This window comes from Diorhabda sublineata, chromosome 6 (genome assembly GCF_026230105.1).
Source record: "Diorhabda sublineata isolate icDioSubl1.1 chromosome 6, icDioSubl1.1, whole genome shotgun sequence".
In the NCBI taxonomy this organism is placed as follows: domain Eukaryota; kingdom Metazoa; phylum Arthropoda; class Insecta; order Coleoptera; family Chrysomelidae; genus Diorhabda; species Diorhabda sublineata.
Window position 1 is genome coordinate 15,026,952 of NC_079479.1, and position 25,313 is coordinate 15,052,264.

The window sequence follows — 25,313 nt, forward strand, 5'->3', positions numbered from 1 at the left end:
ATTAATTGTACTGCGAAGATCTGCTAAAACTACGGGTATAAATAAGAAACTGTGTAAGTTAACATTAACATCAGGGAGATATGAAAGCAGATCATGATAAATTTTTGGCTACATTTACAAAGTAACTATTGTGGTTATCAGGTGAAGTATAAATTATGCTCGATGAAGATTATCCTGGCTGAAGACTCTACCTCAGGAAGTGGTATACAGGATCGGACAAAATGATCGGATTACCGAATTTGTGTCTTAATTTTAACTTTTACGAACAATTGTTTTAGATAAAATTTATTGTATATTTTGTATACTACCAAAAGTGTTTGCAGGATTTCAGTTTATCGCACATTTTTTGTGACATGAGCATAATTTTTCATTTTTTTATTTCTTCTCCTTTTTCTGAAGTTCCTACTCCAATTTTTTTTGTCTTGTAGTTATTTTTTTCTCGTGTTTATCACAGCCAAATTATTTGTGTGTGTTGTGGCCAGTACTAGAAGTACTGGGTCTTCCTTTGTAGATTTCTCGAATCTCATGCGATCAAACCACTGTTCAAAGATATGTAGCTTCATTCATCTAGAATCCCTACAAGCAAAAACGCAACCAGGTGGTGCTCCTTCAATCAATTCTATTTCCATTCATTTTCTCGGAAAAATTATCATAAGTGGCATAAAACTTCCTCCTGCAGCCATGCAAATAAAAATTTGTGCATAGCATACCTCGACTAGAAGTTGACTCTGGGATTCCCAGAGAGAATGTCTGTTGCGAAAGTCAACCACCCAGTCTTTACCTGCTATTTCCAGTTCTTTATCAAATTTATGAGCTAATTTGTCTTTGCTCCATATCTAGAATTAGCTGGAGTAGTTCTTGTTCTTGTTCTTTGTTGAATACCGGTCTATAAGCACCCATTATGATTTTTTTGTATACGGCATCTTTGTTGACATTTAAAACTCTTTGTTTTAGTGTAGTATGTAATAGATTATAACCCCGACTTGTGGTATTAAAACACATCCCATGATATTTTATTGCTTGTATATATATCTATCTATATATAATGTATAGAAAAACATTCCCTTCTAATCTTCTACTGAAATAGAAAACTTCAATGTAGCTAGCCACATATCTTTAAGGGGCAAAGTGGTCACCTTGTGTAACCACATTACCCCGAATAACTATTTTTGATAAAATAAATAATATTACCTATCAAACAAAAAGAAAATTCGTTTCTACCACTTTATTCGGCCTAAAATTCTTTTTCCAATCATTTATTAACTAATTCGGCCTAAAATTCTTTATCCAATCATTTATTAACCATTTGTGCAATAGCAGGTACATTTGAATATTTTAGAGACTTACCTTAGATCAGCCGTTGCAAATACCAATAAAATCACGATAAATTTCCAGCTAACTGAAAAATTTGACTGGGTGACAAAGGGGAGAATGAATACTGAATCGAGCCGTGCGTTTAATCGTTTAATCCACAAGATTCGAATAGAAATCGATATAAATCGAAATTGGTTCGATTATAGATGCAATTGAGATAGATTCAAGTAGTCTACACACCTTGTCACCAGATTCATGCGCAGTGTGAAATTACACGTTCGCAGTGATAATAAAACATGTTCAGGATTTAAAATCATGTGTTCGTGGAACACTTATTTCTAGTTCCGAACGTGTTCGGAATAATGGATGAGGATTTTTAATCTGGCGCCAGTGCATTTGTGATATTTATCACGAAATAACATCCAACCTATGTGGTTTTCTACGTAATGGTAATTAAAAAACGTTGTAGTTGTACTTACAAATATCAAGAATAAACCTTTTGCTAGTTGATTTATATTATAATTTTAGACGTTCATGAATCGTTTGTGGAGGAATATATGTTCAGAACATATTCTGAATAAAGTCCAGAACATATTCTGAACAAAGTCCAGAAGATATTCAGAATACATTCGAATGTGTCCAAATGTTCTACCGCGAATGAAGCTTATATAAATTCGATTCGATTTATTACACGATTCATGTGAATTAGTTTCATTAATCTGAATCGATTTCTTTTCATATAAGAACCTAATCTGATTAAATGAATCCTGCATTGACAGACACTATTTAGCTACTGTTACAAATATATCTTTGTTATGTATTGCATAATATATTTTTATATTTATATAGATCGATTCTAATTTCCCTGCAACGGATATATTTGAATTATTTCTTTATGAAATGAAACTATACAAATAATATACAATCTGAATCTATTTGAACCTAATTTATATAAATCGAACCTTTTCGAATCCATTTTACATAAAAAGACTAGATGAAATGAATTTCGAATCTATAAGAATTTAATATAAGTGTCTAAATATGAGGCGTAGAATTCCAAAACCAGCAAAGTCCATTTTTAAAAATTTTTCACAGCTGGCCGATAAAGGTCACATATTTTTGTGTTATCAGTGAACAGCTGATATTATCTCTTCTTTTTTTTCTTTGCCACTTAGATACCAGTCCTCTAACAGCAATACAAAATTTTCGAGAAAAAAAATTAATTTACCTAAAAAAAATCTTCGAATTGGACTTGGCTGGTTTTGGAATTCTACGCCTCATATAGTCTACACAAATACGTCGACACACATAAAGCAAATTTATATGATTCGAACCATTGTACAGTTATATAAATTCAATTTTTTTAATATGAATGGAATTCATAGCTATTGAACCTAAATAAATAGAGAATAAATTTCAACAGAAGCTCGAATTCTGCATAATTTTCTGTAATACAAAATATACTATTACGCTCAAAGGATGTCAGGTGTAACTGCAGCAAACATGTTCCTACTCCTAATTTTCATATCATGGGGAAATCTTTTTCACGTTATTGAAGAAATTAATTTGTTATCGACCTCCCGTTTTATTCAAGAAATTCAAGAAAACCTCGACATTGAATAGAATTCTTCCTCTACCTATCTACACTACACTATCAAAGTAAATTTTGGCAAAATTTGATGCACCCTGAAATCTGCCGCTCTGGGCTATAGCCCTTTCAGCCTATATGTAAATCCAGCCCTGTTCATTCACTGCAAGTCCATCCAACGAATGAAGAAACCAGAAACATGTCGTGAACCCTTCGTGAGGTCAAACTAAAATTGAGGTAACTTTATAGTTCTAGTTTATTTTATCTAAAAGAAGTTGCATATTTTCGAAGTTTTTCATTATCACTAATATAAGCACATACAAAATTTTTCTTATTGTAAAATGTGAAAAACGTGGCAGGTCTTATGCTTTTCTTGTTTGAAACCTTTAGCTAGTTACGTCATACTAACTCAATTTTTTTTCATTAAATATGCAATTATGTTTATTTAGAACAACCCTTGTCAACCCCAATGTCAACAGACTAGTATTAATTTAGACAACGTTGATTTTGCAGATGAAGAGTAGTACTCGTAATTTTTTATGTATAAATATAAAGATGTATAATATACTCTGAAGTATTGATTCTGATATGGAATCTTATTAAAACTTACAGTTGGTATTGTAAAAACCAAAAAGTAATTAGCCTTTGACATACAAAAATAGCAAATATCAAAATGGTTGGTAGATTATCACCAAACCATTGGAACAGCAAAAAGCATACTTTTCTTTATTTTCATCCACTGAACTAATTAAATGTCTGTATGTATAGAGCTTCTATTACAACACCAAAATAAATGAACAGAACCTTTTTTATATTTTTATTTTACTATTAAAACGAAAGGAATCTTACCGACTAAAACCCCCCTGGGCTTTCGCAATTTGCAATGGTATCACTCTCGAATTGCTTCGTTGCAACGACTGTCTTTCATTGTGTGTCGTTCCTACTCTCTTTCTCTTTAGTCTCTATTATAGCCCGTCTCGCTTCATAAATTTACTCACAGGACTCCTCTGCTTCTAATAAGCATTCCGTCATATTGGCAATATTCGAATTTCTCCCACGTTTCTGGCTTTTTTTACTTTTTCCTATCTGGAGCAGTGGAAGACTGTACGCTCGGCATCGCCATCCTCATTGCAGTAGGTGCATTTAGAAACGTCTGATCTCCGCCTGGTATATAGTTACTTGCAAACACATCCATAGCCTGTGGATGCTTGCGTTAAGAATTAGTCAGTTTCCCCATGCTTCCTGTTCACCCGGACTTATATAACAGGAATGGGTCCATCGGCCATACGTTCAATTGATCCATTTCACTTGCCTCCTCTGGATGAGTTTTGCTCTAGCGTCATACCTGTCTCTTCTCTCTTCTCAATTCAAAGACTATTTTTACTTTGAATGTTGTGACTCATATGAATCGAATATTTTATTACAAAATTAAGATTGGTCAATTAATGTGAGTAACGTTCATGCCAATCTTAATTTTGTAATAATATATATATATATATGTTTTTATGTTACATTATAACCTTATTTTCAATTCCTGGTGATGAATACATGTTTGAAAGCTCAGAATATGTATTATAGCCCCTCCACACTCTCGCTAAGAATCTCAAGAGAACGTAGTGAGAACTTCTTTTGGGTACACACTCTCACAAAGTTCTCCGCTTGATAACGATGGACACTGAAGTGACTGCGGCAAGTTTATTGTTATGCGCATTTGCATATTATAATTATACGTATATTAAAGAGAAAAGAATGATCAAAAAGAAGTAGGGAAAAAGATAGTGGATGACAAAAATTCATCGTAATAGAACAAGGTAAGTACTTTTTGAAAGACAAGGCTGTTATCATTTTTATTCCTTAATAATTATTCCCAATTAATAATAAAAAGACATTGAACGCGTCGTTTAAATTAATTAATGCTTAAATAAAAAAAAATTGACACTTCTTAATATTAGGCTATTGAAATAACTTTCTCTATTGCAGTCTAACTATGGACAAGCAGTTGCATGAATTTAGTGGCCGAATCATCAAATGAATTTCAAAAGTTAACACGAATGTCTTCAGTGCATTTTGAATATTTATTTAATAGTGTCAACACAGATTTCTAAGGAAAATACTAAATTAAAGGAAGCCATTTCACCTCGAATACATATTGATGTCTTGCGGTACACAACACAATCATTCAAATCGGCGACTCGCTTGTTACTGAGAAACATGCGAGTGCTGAGTCAATAAACCTGTTCTCACATTCTCGCGCTGTTTTCCATCTTTGCCGGAGAACAGCGCGAGAACTTGATAAAAATACGCGAATCGGTTCCACATTCGCATTTCTCACATGTTTCTTGCGTTCTCGTGAGAGTGTGGAGGGGCTTTTAGATAGCATGATTGGTATATTATTGCAACAATCATACCTTTGATTAATATGGTGGACATTTTCCTATCTTTATTGGTACTTTAAAAAAACCTTTGACACACATTGTAACACTCGGAGGTTTTAATACATGTTGATCTCATTGTCACAACACGTTTCTCTATCATGGGTTTTTAAAACACAGTCAGAACAGTTTAGAACACTGAAGAAAAATTAATTACACCAGTTATCTAGCATCGTTAATATGTCCAGTTTAGAACATTAAAGAAAAGCTAATTACACCAGGTAACTAACATCGTTAATATGCCACATTAACTTGTAATTTTATCAAGATCTTTTCCTCAGTTTTTTTTTTTAATGGCGAATATATTTTCTAATGCCTAATTGACTTTTATGAAAAGTAAAAAGGAACTTGATATTAATATAAAAACATTAATAGCAGTTAATTCTTTTATTGAAATATTGTAAGAGATTTGTCCATTTGTGTTAAATCTGGATGATGAGCTAGTAAAAGAGAGGGATTTTACTCAGAAAAAAAATTACAATAAATTCAATATGGACCATAAAAATTTCATCATTTGAACTAATGTATTTGCAAAGTGACTAAAATTTAATTAGTGTAATTTGGTTACAGTTCATAGTCACTCGTTACAAATACTATATTGTCTCTGTCTGTTTATCTTAATAATAAGTTGTACTAAATTGCAATTACATAATAAATATAAAGATATCTTAATTAATTTTTTCTATGACTATTGAATTGTTAATATCACTATTAAATATTAGTGAATGTATTAAAAATAAAGACAAATAAATAAATATAAATATAAAATATATAAAAATCAAAATGCACAATGTTACAATATTTGAATAATTGTGCTTTGTTTAAAACTAAATATATTGAGGAGTTACTAGAATAAAAAAACAAAATTTTACAACGATTAATTGACTGGTATTTTACATTGGTGTTTTACTATAATTATGAACAAAAAATTTACATGAAAATAAGTACAGTACCATTTCATTTAAAAAAACAAATATACATTTTGATAATAACTTGAAATTCTTTGAGGTAACTAATCATGTCTACAAATCTAGTTTAAAAATTGAATCAATAGTTTTTAAATGAGTGCCAAAATAAAGCCAGAGAAACATTTTGAATAATTCACATATTTGAACAAAGACTTTATAAAAAATTTTATCTTATAATATATATTTAAAATGAAGTCTTAATTTTCAAGTGAACAATATATATATATATATATATATATATATATATATATATATATATATATATATATATATATATATATATATATATATAAAAAATTCTTAATTTAGCTATCGTAACTTGAACTGTTATGGTGATCTGCGTGAGGAGAGGGTGGAGTTGATAAATTGGAACTATTATTGCTCGCTATTGAATGTCGCGGACTTCCTCTATTATCCGTTACCTGGAATATGAATAATTATAAATAAAATTTAATAATGCATAAAGGCAATTTTTATAAACAATTCACATATTTTGATTAAAACTGAAATAAGTCGAAACTTCCTATTAAAAACAATTTTACATAGATACTGCTTATTTGACAATGTATTTTATCCTTCCTAAACATTGGTTAAATAATAATGAGCCTGTTGTGTGTCAAAAACTATACCACAGTAGCCTGATTCAATAGAACTATTTTATTTCATGGAGGTACTATAATCATGTACACAAACAACGACTTTTTTGAAATAGCACAGTTCAATGATTTAATATCTGATTTACAGAACGCCTGGCGCTGACGTGCAACTTTCTGTTACAAAAAGCTGACCTTACTGGAGTGTTTACCTCTAAAAAGCAAACTATTTCTATGTGGCGATTATGATATTGATTATTCCAGCGTGTGTGCTGGTCAAGAATTTCTTCAGTCACTTCTCAATTCTTTTGGTATGATCATGCATGTAATGGCACCAACCAGAATAAGTAAGACCAGTTCTAGTACTATAGACTCATGTCATGTCATCGTATGATTCAGAATACACCGACTGTACTGTCTTTAATTCAGGTCTCTCCTATCATGAGCAGTGTTAAAAAAATTTTCGGTAAAATCCTTCTCGCAAATTATGCCGTATCTTTTCGGAAAAAAGTCTTCAAAATTTCAAGCATAGTTGTCAAACAACTGACTGGAGCATGCTCTCTGGTGATGTGTACTTCGAATTTTCTAGATTCATAAAAACATTAACTAGTCTGGCAATTTCTTTCCCTTCACGATTATTGAAAATAAGCAATACAAATCCTGGTCCACTAAAAGTTTACATATATCTGTAAAGAAAATGCGATCTTTATCTTCAAAAAATACGAGAAACTTTACAGATATATTTATCATGAGACAATAAAAGCTACCAAAGATATTTATTATAATAGGTGACTCGCCAATTCTCGTAATGTTTCTAAAGAAACATGATCAATTGTGAATGATCTAAGAAATAAGGTTCCTTCATCGAGCATAATCTCTACTTCACCTGATATTAATTATACATTTTTAATTAACAAATTTCAGTACTACGGTTTCAGGATAACACCTCAGGCATGGTTCAACTCATACCTTACCAACAGAGGTAAGGGTTCCAATCTTCTGTGTCTCAACGTTTCTAAAACTAAAGTTTTATCATATAAAAATATATTGCAGCCTTTTTTATCAAATAATACCACCATTGATGTTTCCAAAGAATTGAACTTATTATCTATCTTCTTAACAGTCTATTATGTCCTTATTGAGTCACATCTCCGATATTCCTTTCCCTTCTGGGGTACTTGTCATGCGACTCAATTTGAACGAATCTTCAAACTATAAAGAGAGCTCTAAATATTTACTCGAGATAAACAACAGGGCTCACTGCCGGGAATTCTTTAAAAGATTAAAAATTCTGATTCTTCCTTCTTTATTCATCTTTGAATCCATTTGCCTAATTCGTAAGCATACTTCTCCAATTTCAGAAAAGTTCTTGCATGGATATCAACTTAGTAACGTGGATCACGACTTTCACCTACCTACTCCACGTCCAGAATTAGTTAAGGGCTCAATATTTTACAATGCACAATCACTTGCCAATTGGAATAAAATCGAAATCATCTTTTCTCGCATTCCGCAATAATTTGAGGGCATATTTACTGGAAAGTGCCTTCTACTCTGTAAACGACTTCTATTCTAATAATAATAATAATATTTAATTCCGGACAGGCTGCAGACTGATTTTATTTTTGCTATTTATTACCTATTACTATTACCTTTAAGTTTTTTACTCATTGTGGTTTTTTTCTGTATATTGAAGTTTCATTTTATTTGTATCTTTATTTAGTTATTTTTATGTTTGTTTTTTAGTTTTTACAAGCTTTTGTCTATCAATTGTAACAATTTTTTGACAATAAAGCATTTTTCTCTTCTGTCTGATTTAGTAATGTGAAGTTTCTTCTACCATTTCAAATATTTTGTGCTAAATTTTCAATGAAGAGTACGGCTTTTTAATAGACATTTGTATTACTAAATAGTACAGGCAGTGGTACGTTTTATTATTAATCAATTAATAAAAATACGTAAAATCATGAACGTACAGAAGAATTTGATAGATATTACCAATGTAATTGATCATGTGTACGAGAAATGTGACAAAGATGTCCAAAAAATCTAGTCAGCCAACCCCAATTGTCTTGCTATGATGTTACAAAAGTGAGTACTCAATAATTAATATAATATGATAATATTTAATGTGATCATTGGTCCTCCAACAAAATCATTCATAAACCTTTAAACGAGATTATATATTATTATAACTGCTAAACCCTAAGTAGTCGATCAACTGCTTATAAATCCAACCAATGCATGATATGGATTTTGCGGAGTTGCCGATGATCTGCCGTTCATCGTGCGAGGTAAGCATGATTATATAGTATGGTATCAAATGCAATCTGCTCTAGCAATCGCTCAGAGATGGTGTGTTAATGAAGATCTGAGCATAAGACCACCCTAACTTCATTTTCTAGGAGGAACAATTAGGTTCCAAAAAACCTCAGAAATAGTCCTAAGTCGGATATTAAATATCTTAGGGTGAACTTCGATCAGAGACTAATATGGGGCTTGAAACTCAAGATGATGAACCCGATATACAAATCTGTTATGTGACCCATCATAAGCTATGCAGCTTTCATATGGTGGCCAAGAACAAAAACTGAAATTGGAGAAAGCTGAAAAGGGCGGCTTCTTTGCAATAACAAGTGCGACACGATCATGTACCACGGCAGCACTTAAAGTCATTTTAGACCTCTATAGAAATTGAAGCAATAAAGGCATACGAGGAACAGAACAAAACTAAAAGTATGTAAGGTGTCCACAGATATGATCACGGATGTTGTATCTTCCAAACTATGCTTTATCAAAAACTAACAAATCGAGACCAATGCACAAATGCAGTAATTGTGTTCCCACGAGGCTCATTAGTATTATACACTGTAGGCTCGAAAATGGAAAAATTACAAGTAGGAGCAGGAATATATGGCCCAGGAACCAACCTCGCTATCCCAATGATCAGAACTTTCTATTTTTCAAACAGAAACATATGCTATTCTCACATGCATAAATCGTTACCTCCAGGAAGATCACTTTGCTACCTGACTAGTAAAAAGTCCGAGGTACAGTAGATCAGTATGTCAAGTAGATTCACGGTCTTACGCACTAGCTCATCTAATCTAATTTATAAACAACAATAATCATATTTCAATCAATTATTATATCTAAAAAGAAATTTAGGAAGAATTTTTACGAAACTTTGAGTTTGTACTCAATATGTATGATTGGAGTTGATTTTATGTCGTGGCGCTTCATATTTTGTGAATGTTTCAATTGAGAAGATAAAATGATTTTTACATACATGAAAAATTAATTGAAAGTTATTACTTATGATCGTTTTTTAATTAAAAAGCTTTTTTATGATCAAACTGCTTTTTTGTAAATTTCTTATATTCTCTTCTTACCTTGATCATTTCGTGTAAAGATGACATGCTACCGATACTGACAGGATCAGGAGATGGTGTTTTATCAGATGATTTTGGTAATGCTGGTGGAAGTTCTCTTGGTCGTGGAGGTGCAGCTCGTTTAGCTCCATTATATGCGGGAAAGGACGGTCTAATAGGAGTTGGATTAGAAATCTCTGGCCTCTTCCTTTCACCATGTTTGGGAGGTAATGGGGCTGCTTTAGTTGGTATCTGGAAATGTATAATTTAATCATTTACTTAGTTAAGGGTCTGCCAAAAATTACATTTGTAACTAGTACACTCAACATTTCAGAGGATGATTCTGGTGAAATTCATATACTTCCCTACTTGAAAAATTATATAGTTATCAAATACCAAACTATCTTCAAACACAAATATAGTTAGTTATTTCAAAATAAAAATAATTCTTTCGTGAGCTCAATTTACAGTTTGAAGTGGGTTGAAAAATTATCAAACAGATCAAATTAATAAACTATTCTATCAAGACACGTTTAGAAAATTGAAAAGATTAAAGATTTGAGAGCATAATATTATCAAACTTTCTTTCTCGAATTTGTTTGCAAATAAAGGTAGTTGATCATTCTGTGGTTTACTATAAAATTTATTCAATCTAGAAGAATACAAACGCGGTAACTCCTTTTGAATTAACTAATGAGTTATGCTTTCAGTGAACTGCACATTCATGAAACTTAATTTCATCATAACCGGGGGTTAGTTAGTTGAATAAAATAGAAAATGTTGACAATGAAATGGGTTATTTATTTTTACAGATATTGTATTACGACACTGTTCAAACAACTGATATTTGAAGGAGTAAAGTACAGGATAGCTAAAAAAACCAATTAACAGTAACTCCTAGAGAAATTACTTTATCTGTTTACCTCAGTCATTGATCAGTATAGTATGTCTACTGTATTTCCTTGAAACTTAAAACTATTGTACCAAAAAGATTAAATTTTTCACATTGACGTTCTGACCAGTAGCAAAAAATTTCTCATAAACGTGTGCGTCAAACAAAACTTAATTTATCTCAAAGTTAGTTCCTACAACAGCATTTTAAGTTACAGTGTCAATGGTCTTGATCAATTTATGAAGGAATTGGATTTAATACACCACCAGATGTTTCTTTCGAATTAAATGTAAAAATAAGTCTATGCTCTCGTGTGTTTAACTTTGATTCTGTACAATTAATGGTGAATTTTGGTTAATTCACTTCCTCAATCATTTCTTCAAACTCCACAGATCTCTGGTGACATATAATTTATGTTATCACACTCATTCTAACACTTCTGATACTTCCAATACTAACTTGCTTTCGTTGCATAACGAACGCGAAGCCCCATTGCTTCTAATTTTCTACGAATAATTAAGCGATGATAATTATATCCGGTACACATCCTATTAAAGTTAACAAAAAAAGCACCGCTGTTATTTTTAAACAGAAAACTAAGAAACCTACCCTTTGAGGGGGTGTGGTTGCAGTACTAAATGGATTGTTTTCGGATAATTGATCTGTACGTGTAGGCGTCAAGTCTATTAACCTCTGTCGCTGGATTCCATCTCCAGGTCCCATATGACTGATATGATTGAAATTTGTTGGAGCTGATATAAGTTTGGATCTTCTATCTGTATTCCTAAAAAGGCCAATAATAAATATTTTCCCTTTAAAATACAAATTTTACTCAAAAGATACTCACATTCGTTGTGTTCTGTTGGTTTCTCGTAACGAGAACCTTCTTCTCGTTTTATGGATAGTTCTTCCATCTCTATCCACAGTCACTATATTATCAATATTTATTAATTCTCCTAAAAATAAAACGAAGTGTTTATTTTTTGAAAATGATATTTTCTTATGCGCGTTTCGATAACCAAATAATAATCTTAAAGCGGTTATTCAGATCAACAAAAAAAGAGAACAATATTTATTATACAAACTCAAAAAACAGCAAAATTGGAACTACGACTGCTAACAGCACCAAACAGCTTAAGCTATCGGAAAGGGAAAGCGCCAAAGGTTGATAATATATAAAACTTATGATATGAGAAATACCCATTCATACTGGGTTCCACTCATATACTCCCATGATGACCCCACTTGATACCTTCTCATTTCATATAAGATACTTGAAGTTTGTATCATTAACAGATGTTACAGATACGCCAAGGAAAATAATTACTTAACGAAGAAATACAAAACTACTAGAAGATATCACCAAAGGCGCAAAGAACCAGGGTAACTACCTAACCGCCTAAACACCATGCTTGGTAGAACAAAGTTAATATAGTTTTTAACGTCAAAGCTAACAGAAACACTAAGTGTACTCTCTCTCTCATCTAATTCAATGACATCAAGTTATACGCAGCAAATGCGTGTCAAATATGTCTTCCATAATCGTCTACATATAAAAAGCATCATTGTCATAAACGGAGATGTGTAACTACCCAATTATCGTATGCTCAATAGAAAACGAGGAAACCTATAAATAATTAGGTTTTAGCATTATAGGTTACTGAACCACACAGAAATAAAATGTAGAGTACGGGAGCTGTCCATAAAAAGATTAAAGTCACTTATAAGTTCGATTTGATGGCAGTCAAATTGTTTAGGGGATCCCAGCCTTTGCCAAGCCTATTTTAACGTATTTTTCGAAATGAAGATAAATTTGATTTCTTTGGTCACCTCGCCTGAATCCGACTTCGAATAGAGGGTAAGATACTATAAGTTGCGCCATGGTCACAAAAGGCATAGAATAGTTCAACTTCAATACTTTTCCAAGAGACCAAGGGCCTCATGATGGCTATTAAAGACCAAGTAATCAACACGGCCTTAAGAAGTGAGCCAATAAGGAAACCACTACCCAATCCGACAAATGCAGAAAATGTCAACAAATACAGAGACCGTTGAACATATAACATTGCTTGTAGTGTGTTTGCTAAAATTGACTATATATACCGGCATAATCAAGTCCACAAACATCATTCATCAGAAACTGCCAAACAAGTTCGATATTCTTAACACCTATACCCTTTACTAAAAGTATCAGATGCAGAAGATGCTGAAAAGTGACCATTTTAAGCTCTACCACGATAAGCTAATTATCACCGATAGAAATGTGCATTTTATAAACTATAATAATAATAATATAAAAACTAAATAATGAATTAAAAAAGAGAATAATAAAATGTTACATGAGCTGGATCCTTCTTTACGGAATGGAGGCAGCTACTTTAAACAAAACAATAATGAAAAAACTAGAAGCCTTTGAAAAGTGGATATTGAGAATACTACGAATATCATGGACAATAGAATGGCAAATAAAAGAAGTTTTACGCAAAATGGCAACACAAAGAAAATTATTGACTACCATAAAAACCCGCAAATTAGAGTACCTCGGTTGACAACAAAGAATATCATAATATATTATTAATCAAAAATTAAAAATGGTACAAAAAATTCTTGTTACGTTCGAATGGAACAAAAATTGATTCAATTTGTTAAAAAAAATTACATTTCGTAATAATTAATATTGTTACTTACTTTGATGAATGTTCGACAAATAAAGTAAATGCGCTAAATCGTTTAGAAAACATAAAGTCAAGCTTCCACTATCATTCAATGGTTTTGCTTTCTTAATATTTAATGTTTGAACCCATTCACCTGTAGCACAGTTAAAGATGTCTATGTGAGTTTCACTATAAACAACCAAATGGCCATCCCTGTAAGCTAAAAAAATAATTATTTTATAAAAACTGATACCAATAAAATTTTCTGATAATTAGTTTATTTTATTATCATAAACAACCTGTTTCAGCTTTGAGCAACAGCCAAGTTAATATGAATCAATCAATTATTTTTTATTTAGTTCAAAACACTCGTGGTGCAAGAGGGCAGACTTTATAAATAAAAATTTATATAATCTTGTTCTAGTGTATTACATCTTCTTGTAGGTGTTTATTGTCATATACTTTTGACTAGTTTGAAAAGTGCCGACAGTTCTTTTCAAATTCTTCACAAAAAGCTACATCCAAAGAAATTGATTGTTGAGTCTATAAAATTTAATCAACATTCAATTTAAAAAGTTAATGAAAAATGCCATACTGACATCTATGCGTTGCTTGTCACAACAAAATTTCAAAACTTAAAAGTATTCCTCGTATTAGTATAAAACTATTAACATAAAAGTGTTAAAATTATACAATTTGTTTAACACTACAAAATGAAAAGAATGAATAAGTAATAGATATTCATGTATTCACAATCTTTAAAAGCGTCATAAATTATGTGAACCTATTTTTGAATCTACAGCAAATTTATAAATATGCTAGTTCTAATTTATTGGAAAATCATTCAATATCGCTCCAATTTAGGATTATGTGTACTTTTCACAGAAAATATTTTTAATTATATGAGTCACAGAGTTAATTGCCGAGTTTAAAGTTTCAAAATTGTTATTCGAAGAACAAAAAAATCCTTAGAATATATTCTTCTATCTTTGTTAATGCCAAACAAGTATAAATTTTATTTGAGCCCTCGTCATTGGGCATAATAAGCATTAAGGTAATACTACCGTTACCACAAGCGTCAAATGTGTAACTATTACTTTCTTTTATAATAAAATTATATTTGAAAAATGTATATTGTATGTTATTTGAAAGTAAAAATATGTTTAACACTAATATGCCCACATATGTACACGTTCAAATTTCGCGTGCATCATAATCTCGCCAGCAGCGTTGCCACATATAAGTAACATAGCACATTTTTCTTAATTATTTTATAATTATTCTTATCACAAGCTTTGATGTCCAAATTTCAAGTAACCAAAATATAAAGAAAATTATTATCTTTCCGTGGATACTACTTTCATTAAAATCTGCACGCTACACTTTGTGAAATAAAGGATAAACGTAAACGTCTCATAAATATCAATGGGGAAAAACAAAATTTTTTTAATGTTAATATCTTTTTTTCAGTTCTCTGTAGACCTCTAAAAATTCAACTCGTTATTTTATAATAACATATTAATATTTCAAGCTTCATTAAATTCTGAATGCCGGTAGTACTACCTTAAGTACAGGATTTTCATCGATATCTATATTTTACCTATTGCCACAGGTACTGCTGGATACATAATTTCTCTATCTCTCGATTTTCTACCAAGCCTATCTACAAATGCAGCTAGAGTTCCAAATACTAATAAATATTCGTGGCGTGGTAATTCTATCACCCTCACAGCTTCCACTGAGCTACACATCAAAGTTGAATATAATGGATTATCTGGATGTAGTAGGGCTAAAATGGTGAAAACATTATTAAAATATATATCATTGTCGCAATATATTTAAATTGAGAAATTAACATTTTAATATCACTAATTTGCCTCAAGTCATATTCTAGTTATAACCAGTTCTTTGCTAAATAAAATGTGATTCCGTTTTATAATTATTCGAAAAAACATGGAAAGAAAATGTTATTTTTTTTGTAATTTTTTGCTTAGTTTTATTTTTCATCACGTCTATTATTTTCTACTACGTGAAGCAAAACCTATCAGTCTTATATTTGTAATAGGTGATTAAATCAGCAGTAATAATAGGCTTTTTTTATTCAGATTTAGTTTCAAATTTTCATATAATTCTTTCTGCTATGATAAGAGGAATTTGCTTCGATGCTCGTACAGAATTGGTCGCTATACGTAACAGATCTATGAATGCCAAATATTACTTAGACAACTTCATTGTGATGTTTTGCTACGTTTGTTGAGCCTGACTTTATTCTTCCAGGATAACACTCGTCCTTACGTGGCTAGACAGGTTATTGGCTACTTACATGAAGTCAATTTCCCGTTATTAGAGTGGCCACCTAACAGTCCGGATATGAATCCTAGAGAACACTTATTTCTAATCACAACCAACTCATACAGGTCGCTATTGGAGAATGGGAGAATATACCGCAAGCTTTTATTAAACATTTGATATCAAGCATGCCGCGACGCATGAATACAGTGGTATAAGGGGTTGACCCATATGCATTTATTCTCTTTTAGTGATTTTTTTCTTGTTTTTTTTTCAATTTCAAGGTATGATAGCATATTTATGCATTTCCAGCAAAAGCAAACTTTTATATAAAAAATAAGGCAAATTAAGGTTATGTTAGAGAGAGAAAGAGAAATGCTTTATTGTCAACAAATTGTTACAATTTGTAGACAAAAGCTTTTAAAAACTAAAAAAACAAAAATAAAAATAACTAAATAAAGATAAATCTAATAAAATAAAATTTCAATATCCTGAAGAAAACCACTATGAGTAACAAAATTATAGGAAATAGTAATAGGTAAGAATTAGTATATAAGTCAATAGTAAAATTAAACCAGGAAAGCAAGGCAAGTGATTGTGCATTATTTTACATTGTAAAATATTAAGCCCGTAACTAATTCTGAACGTGAAGTACATAGGTAGGGAAAGGTCGTGCATCGCGTTCTTAAGTGGATAGACGTGCAACAGTCTTTCTGAAATTAGAGAAGCGTGCTTACAAATTAGGTAAACGGATTGAAAGATTAAGAAGGAAAGAAGAGTCAGAATTTTTAAACTTTTAAAGAAGTCCCTGCGATGAGCCATGCTGTTTAATGCGAGTAAATCTTTAATAGCTCTCTTTGGTAGTTTGAAGATTCGCTCAAATTGAGATGCACCACGCGTACCCCATAAGGGAAGGGCATATCAGAGATACGACTCAATAAGGGCATAATATACAGTTAAGGAGGTGGATAAGTGCAGTTCTTTGGAAACTGATCTCAACCTATAACAGGAGGAGCTTAATTTTTTAGATAAGGCGTCAATATGTAACTACCATTTCAAGGAATTATCCACAACAAGTCCTAAGAATTTTAAAGATTCAATGACGTCAATGATGATGTTATTTAATAAAAAAGGTGATAAAACTTTAGTTTTAGAAACGTTGAGATAGAGAAGATTAGAATCACACCATGATTTAAGGGTAATTAGGTCACTAAATATGGTCCTATGAAATGCCGTGAGTTTAGGGTTGCTCCAAGAGAAACTAATGTTGTCTACAAATAGACATACTTTACCACTGATTTTTAGATAGGCGATGCCGTTTATAAACAGAAGAAACAAAATAGGTCACTATTGGTAAGGTAAGACTTGAACCATTGCGAGAGGTGTTCTCAAATGTAAGTCCATCAGTTTACGAGTATTTATTTTTGATGTCATTAATTGTACTGCGAAGCTCTGCTAAAACTACGGGCATAAAAAAGAAACTGTAAGTTAGCATTAACATCAGGGAAATATGAAAGTAGATCATGATAAATGTTTGGCTACATTCACAAAGTAAATATTAAGGTTATCAGTAGATACTGTACTCATCGAAGGAGATTATAATTCATTATTAGCTGGAAACGATATCCTGGAAAAATAACAGCGTTTAAATAAAATACATCACTGATGACTTAGAAGGTACCGTTTGTCAAAGAAAAACATTTTCTCGATATAAATAAATACATTATATTTGTGAAAAAATGTACCCTGTTCGTCGAAGATATGGAATCAGAATTCTAAGAATTAAAAACAATAAAAATTGTATTGTTGAAAAACGCAAACCCTGAAAGTAACTTTGATGGATATGTATGTTGAAAATATTAATGATATTCAATCAAAAACGAAATTTCATATTTATATCTGCTGATATTTATAAACTGTTGTAATTCAGCAAAGAATATTGTGTGAGGAATGGGTTATAATGAATAATCCTACACATAATAATATCTTTATGTTTCTAAGTCTTCTTCATTTTAGGTCTTTTCTGTTTAAAATTAGTTTTTTAAATAATTTTTGAAATACAGACAAAAATTGCCATTTCGACTTCTTTCAGTCTTTGTCAAAATTTATTAGAATATTTTGATAAAGACTAAAAGAAGTTGAAACGTCAATTTTTATCTTTCTTTTAAAAAATTATCAAAAAAAAATAATTTTGAAACAGAAGAGACATAAAATCAAGAACATTTGAAATATAATCATATTAAAATGACTAAGAAATTAAAGAAATTCATAATAATATCTATTCATTAAAGATAAATATGAATGAAGCACTTACATATTAATTGTTGGTCTCCACTTTCAATATTGTACACTGTAAAACATGAAGGTGACCCCACACAGAGACGACCATCAGATAATAATTGGAGAGATTGTACACTAACTGGTAATCCTATTTCTCTAACACGTTGATGTCTGGTTTTAGTACGGGTAATTTCATAAATTATAATTACAGAAGAATTTTGCTGTAAAAATAGAAATTATTAGAATAAGTACTTTATAGAATATTGGTTTCTTATATCTATTTAAACTATTGAATGTAAACACTTTCAAATGCATTCAACAAACTACAATTGGATATTTTAATTCATAATTTCCATCAAAACCGTTATGCATTATTTAATAAATGGCACCTTGTCGGAAAAGGATTTTAGTCCTCTGTTCAGCAATATAATTTTTTTTTTAAATTTTGTGCAATCATAACTGAGAAAATTAATTTTTAGATGTAAAATTTTGATAATGTCTCTCACAATTCACAATGTACTTTCCAATTAAATTAAATGTTCAAAATGGCCACTATTTACTTTTTGACAATAACCGAGGCGATTTTGAAGTTCTCGTACAACATTTTCTATGACCTCAGGGGTTATTTTGTTAATTTCCTCAAAATTTTAACTCAGCAATATTGTCTGGTCTATTAAAATATACTAGATCTAGATATAGAATAATCTGGTATTTTTGTATCTGGAACATCAGGAAAAAATCTTTGAAGATAACAAAATATTAGTCAAAAAGCCAAATAAACAATTGATATGAATCTTATAGGTTGCTGTATTCAAAGTTACTAAGAGTTGTCAGTATAATATTTGTGCGCGTTATGGCTTATTTGTCAGGGACTCGAAGAATAGACATTTTAATTATGATTGGTTGTGGTGATAAAACAAGAACTCAAAAGGAGGTTTCTGAAATTTTTGATAATAAATACCCTGTTCAACACGTTTCGCAGTCTACAGTTAACAAAATTTAAAAAAAGTTTCGTGAAACTGGACACGTAAAAATATTGAAAAACCAGGTAGATAAGTTCAATTTATTGATGGAAAAAAGTTGGAAGTACTTCTATAGATTGAGGAAAATCCGCATAAGACAACTCGAGAACTTGCCAATGACAATGATTTTGAGAGTGTTACATAAAGAAAAATACCACCCTTACAAAGTTTAGGTTGTTCATGAGTTAAATGAAGATGATCCCAATAGAAGACAAGAATTCTGTGAATTGATGATGGACAGAATGAACGCAGATTTGCATTTCATAAACAAACATTTTTTTTCAGATGAAGCGACGTTTCATTTAAAAGGAACGGTTAACAAACAGAACTGTAAATATTGGAACAAAAAAATCCTCACTGGATGTGTGACGCACGCACTCAATATCCTAAAAAAGTGAATTTTGGAGATGTATCATTAACAATAAAATTATTGGCCTTTATTTTTTTGATAGCACAGTTAATGGTAAGATTTATCTGAATTTTTTCTTATGTTAATAAACCAAATAAGTTTGATCGATCTATTTACTACCAACAATACGGAGCACCACCGCATTTTGCACGTACTATTAGAAATTATTTATTTTCCCAATAAGTGAATTGGAAGACGTGGAACAATCGAATGGCCAGCTGGATTCCCCGATTTGACTCCTCTCGATTACTTCTTATGAGGTCATCAAAATCGGTTATTATCAAGAAGTGAATGGTTGTCATTTTGCACATTTAATTTAAAGTACATTGATAATTGTGATAGAGATTATCAAAATTTTACAACTTAAAAATTAATTAATCCCTTTCCAACAAGGTGTGACACGACCCTCTTTCTTATTTAAAATTTTGAAGGGAAGTAATATTCTCATACTGTACATAATAATAATGAAATTGAACTTATTCCATACATATGGACGGAATTGTATATAAATTAGATCTTCCTGTAAGAACGTTCATCTTTGCCATAGTTTGAAAAGTGAAATTGATCTTCATTTCATTTCAAAACCCTAATTTCAAACTTAGGTATTGAAGGAAACAATTTAAATGTATTTTGATAACTTGAATAGTAGTAAAAGTAAATTTTGATAGAAATTCCAATGACTATGATTTCATTAAATTAGCCAGGAAATTCTTAAATCGTAAGTATTGTGTCAAAAATAGAGAGTAGAGTTAATAATAATATAATTACAATAATTGGAAGGAATCAAATACGATTTTGATAGAAAATTTCGGTGATAAGAGAAATTAAAATTCTCTTACTCGAGATTAAGTGAATTTAATGCATAATTCCAATTAACAACTTCAACAATTTTATCACAGATGTTTAGAATTTTAAAATACCATTTGGAATGAAATTCATAAGTAATGATCCTGTTTTTATTCGAAATAAAACACAATTCTTTTAACAGCAAGCATAAACCACATTTTTTTCAGGTCTTAGAGAAACCTTAGACTCAACTAAAAACTAACAATTGGTGTCAGAAGTGTGAGAGTATTGAAATGGTGCAATTAGACAAATTAAAAATCGAATGTGAGAAAAAAGGTCTTAGTTGAAAAGTACTCAAGGCAGAATTAGTGCTAGCTTTGCAGACAGCTTTAGAAGACACAGGGGAAGATGTATCTACGTTTGAATTTGATTACAAAGTTGCACCAAGCACGTTCGAGCAATCTACCAGCGATGCAAATCAAGTCAGTTTAATGAAGGAAATGCTCGGAAGATTGGAAGATAAAATGAGCGTGCAGAGTGAATGAACAACAATATAGACAAAGTAGAAAAGAGTGTTCTAGAAAATAGAGAACAGCTGTTAAATTTGATGGCGCAGTAGGAAGAGAAACTTCGGGATCAGTTTACAAAGAATATTTAAAAACAGTTCAAGAATAAAATTAACTAAGTTCAAACATAGCATCTCAAAGGAGGTCGATAGCTTGAAAAACATCTCAAAAGAAGTCGAGGAAACGGTCCTTGAAAATCTGCAAAGGGAACAGAAAAAGTAAAACTTTACTTCTAATATTCTAAAAATTACAAAAAAATATTGTTAATTTTCGAATTTGTTCCTGTGACACTTGTAAATGTATTAAAAAGTAATAAATTGATTCTAAATTATATATTAATATCGGTGTATATCAACTAACCTGTTTTTTAATTGACACACAAAGGCAAAATGTGAGTGGGGCTCTTAGTACTGGTCCCACTGTAAGAACTGAACATCCTTTACTTTCAGTAACTTTAATCCATTCAACTTCATCACCATCCAGAGCGCGTATGGGAACTAACCTTACTTGTCTTTGTTTTCCACTTACAACTACTAGTAGATGTTCTTCACTTATATATTCTAACTGAAAAATTTTCTTTCCTTCTCCTATCTTTGCAACTTCAGTCCTATCTAAATCTATGCAGTACATACCATCCTCAGTACCTAAAACTAAAATAGGTATAAATGATATATGTTGAATCTAATATGATAAAGAGAAATGCTTTATTAGCAAAAAATTGTTATAATTTATATATACAAACAATATATACATACAAATACAATAAAATTTCAATATTTGAAGGAAACCACAATGAGTAACAAAATTATAGGTAATAGTAATAGGTGATAATTAGTCCATACTTAAATTAAACCAGTATGCAGCATGCCCGGAATTAAATATTATTATTATTAGAATAGAAGTCGTTTACAGAGAAGAAGATACGTTCCAATCAATATACCTCAAATTATTGCGGAATGTGGGAAAAGATTATATCGATATGATTTCAATTGGTAAGTGATTGTGCATTTTTTTGCATTGTAAAATAATGAGCCCTTCATTACTTCTGAACGTGAAGTAGGTAGGTAAAAGTCGTGCTCCGCGTTCCTAAATGGATAGTCGTGCAACGACCTTTCTGAAATTGGAGAAGCCTGCTTTAGCATTAGCATCAGGGAGACATGAAAATAGATCATGATAAATTTTTGGCTACATTCACAAAGTAATTATTGAGGTTATCAGGCGAAGTAGAGATTATGCTCGATGAAGGAACCTTATTTCTTAGATCATTCACAATGGACCATGATTCTTTAGAAACATTACGAAAATTGGCAAGTCTCCTATTATAATAAATATCTTTTGCAGCTTGTATATATATATATATATATATATATATATATATATATATATATATATATATATATATATATATATATATATATCATTTATATTGATTATAAACACTCAATATCTATATAACATCACAGATTGTGAAGAAACATTTAATAGGAAATTCTTTCATGTACTTTGGTCAAAATAGGTAAGTGACGTATGAAAATATTGATAATTTTCAACAAAAATTTTTGTTTTTTTGTTTTTTGTTCAGTATCAGCAGCTGGCATCAGAATGTCATTTGAAATATTTTTAATAATATTGTAATTTGGAAGTATTTTCAACTAATAAGAGTTTCCATCCAATCATTCGCTATATTTCATGATGATTATTTATCCAAAACTTTGCGTTAAAAACTGGTGCATATAAAAAATAGTTCAAGATATTCTTACATGGAGATAGATTTGAGCTAGAGAAAACCATCTTCAGCATAAAAAATAAAACTTCTTGCGGCAACGATAGATTATCAGCTAAGTTATTTTTGAATTTTCGAAAAGTGATGATTAACGTTTTATGTTCCCTAATCTAATCTAATGTTTTCCCTAGCTGAAAATAACATGACTAACTATCGTCCTTTTGCATTATTATCAATTCCATCGAAGATAATTGAACGATTAATGAAAAACCGTCTATTATCCTTTCTTTTTATACATACAATCTTTATAACTCAACAAATTTGGTTTCCTACCTAACAAATGCACTAATGACTATGTTTTATGTTCTTAATGAAATATCTACCTCACTTAACAATAAATTTTATACGGCGTCAGTTTTCTTTTGTGATTTCGTCAATGCCTTCGATTGTGTTGATCATGAAATTCTGATTATTAAACTAGAATAATATGGCATCCGAGGTGTTCTCTTAAATTGATTTGCATTTTACCTTAAATGTCGAAAACAATTGGTAAGAGTTAATTGCAAAGTTTCAAATAAATTGACAGCTAGCATTGGTGTACCTCGGGGTTCAGTTTTGGGTCCATTCTTTTTGCTACTCATTAATCATGTCACAGACTTACGAATTAATGGTAAATTCACTTTATACGCAGATGACACCAGTGTAACCTGGAATGATCCAGATATACAAGCTTTATATTCTACTATAGGCAAAGATCTCATTACTATTAAGTCCTGGTCTGACGCGAACGGTCTCTGTTTAAACACTGAGAAACTTTAGTTTTATCCTATAAAGGAGTTTTACCAGCTCTAAAACTCAACAATGGCTTAATACGATCCTCAAATTCGATCAAGTTTTTTGGTCTACATATTGACGGTGCCTTTCAATGGCCTGTGTGGCAACAAATTATCTTCTGCTTGTTTTGCGATTTAATCTGTGTCTGAACAGCTCGATTATCGTACTAATTTAACAACTTACTACTCGTAGTTTGCACCTCTTCGAATCTATTCGAATCAAATTACAAAAAGAGCTATTTATTATATTTTTGGTTTGAGTAGTAGAACGCATTGCATATTCTTTTTTGAAAAACACAAAATTCTGACTCTCCTCGCTCTTTTCATTTAGAATCTTATTAGAAATATTTCTATCAACGTCAATTTGAATATTGTATTTTGAAACCTATGAATTTAAAAATTTTTACAAGAATTAATACAATTCAATGCCACCGAAAATCCTAATTAATTATTTCCCATACGATGAATGCATAAGTATGCGAAAGCTTGGAAAATATATTAAAGTTAGTTCACTTTGGTATTTCGTTGCCACGTTCCCAATAAGAAACCGCTCATAATATAGCTGGCAAAGACTTCGTTACAATTAACATACTAATATGGGATACTTCCAAACCATCTCAAGATATTATAATTACTATAATATTAAATTAAATTGTTATTTTATATTTTTATATTATCTAATATAAAATTGTGGTGCTTTGTCGATAAAATTGTAAAATTTTCTAATGACAATAAAGCTTATCTCTCCCTGTATCAATTCAACATCAGTATTTAAAAAATTGCACATGCTTTTGAAGACGGAATTTCGAATATAAAACTAAATTTTAATTAGATTAGCCTAACTTATCAATAATTTTGTATATCAAATACCATTGAAATTAGAACATTACAATTATGCCTATTATGGCAACCATAAAATGGGAAAAATTTTTGTCAAATGAATAAAATACCAATAAATTATTGCTTTTGAGTACTCGTAAAAGATTGTTATAGGAACGTACCTATTCTGTCAGGATCTATAATTGCACCAGTTAATGCATTTCTCAATAAAGTAAGAGATGTGTCTATAAGTTCTCTAGCGACAAGAACTGTAGTGTTTGGGAGATTATTTCTTTTCATTATACGGTGGAGCTCTGCTAAAGCTACTACCCATTTATTTTTTTCTGCTTCTGTATCCGCAAGCATTAATGTTGAATTTCGAGGCCCCGGAGGTTCCATCAATGAAGTTGTTATCTATAGTAAAAATAACTTGTATCAATCACCAAATTATAAAAAATTCAAGATTTTATAATGTTAGGCATACATAATGATTAACCACTTTATATTCGATTTAATAGATTATTAACAATTAATTAGAATCTGTTGGGTTTATTTTCTTCGAATCTATTGAATTTAAATTATCTGCAACTACTTACAAAATTAATATTTTATTATTTTATATATTGTGAATGCTTGCCATGATTAGCTATGTGAAAATACTATATTTCTGGAGTGGAATTGAAAATAACTTGTTTCTGTCAAAAAAAATAACTCCAAATCCTCGAATTAGATCGGAAGAAGACTAAGGGGTACATGCCTTGCAACCTAAAAAGA

General features: G+C 30.9%; 1 protein-coding gene across 7 annotated transcripts in view; it reads right to left on the reverse strand.

The window, feature by feature from the left end:
* Positions 1 to 5,688: 5,688 nt before the first annotated feature.
* The window catches only part of LOC130445787 (serine/threonine-protein kinase Genghis Khan), a 119,624-nt gene continuing 99,999 nt past the window's right edge, over positions 5,689 to 25,313 (reverse strand). For all 7 annotated transcript variants that reach the window (XM_056781656.1, XM_056781659.1, XM_056781658.1 and 4 more), the window contains 9 exons: positions 24,722 to 24,953; positions 21,525 to 21,814; positions 18,416 to 18,602; positions 15,413 to 15,601; positions 13,847 to 14,032; positions 12,006 to 12,114; positions 11,768 to 11,942; positions 10,288 to 10,518; positions 5,689 to 6,724 (listed from right to left, as the gene is read on the reverse strand). In XM_056781656.1, coding sequence (XP_056637634.1) covers positions 6,608 to 6,724; positions 10,288 to 10,518; positions 11,768 to 11,942; positions 12,006 to 12,114; positions 13,847 to 14,032; positions 15,413 to 15,601; positions 18,416 to 18,602; positions 21,525 to 21,814; positions 24,722 to 24,953 — 1,716 coding nt within the window. In that variant the 3' untranslated portion in view covers positions 5,689 to 6,607. The remainder of the gene's footprint in view (positions 6,725 to 10,287; positions 10,519 to 11,767; positions 11,943 to 12,005; positions 12,115 to 13,846; positions 14,033 to 15,412; positions 15,602 to 18,415; positions 18,603 to 21,524; positions 21,815 to 24,721; positions 24,954 to 25,313) is intronic.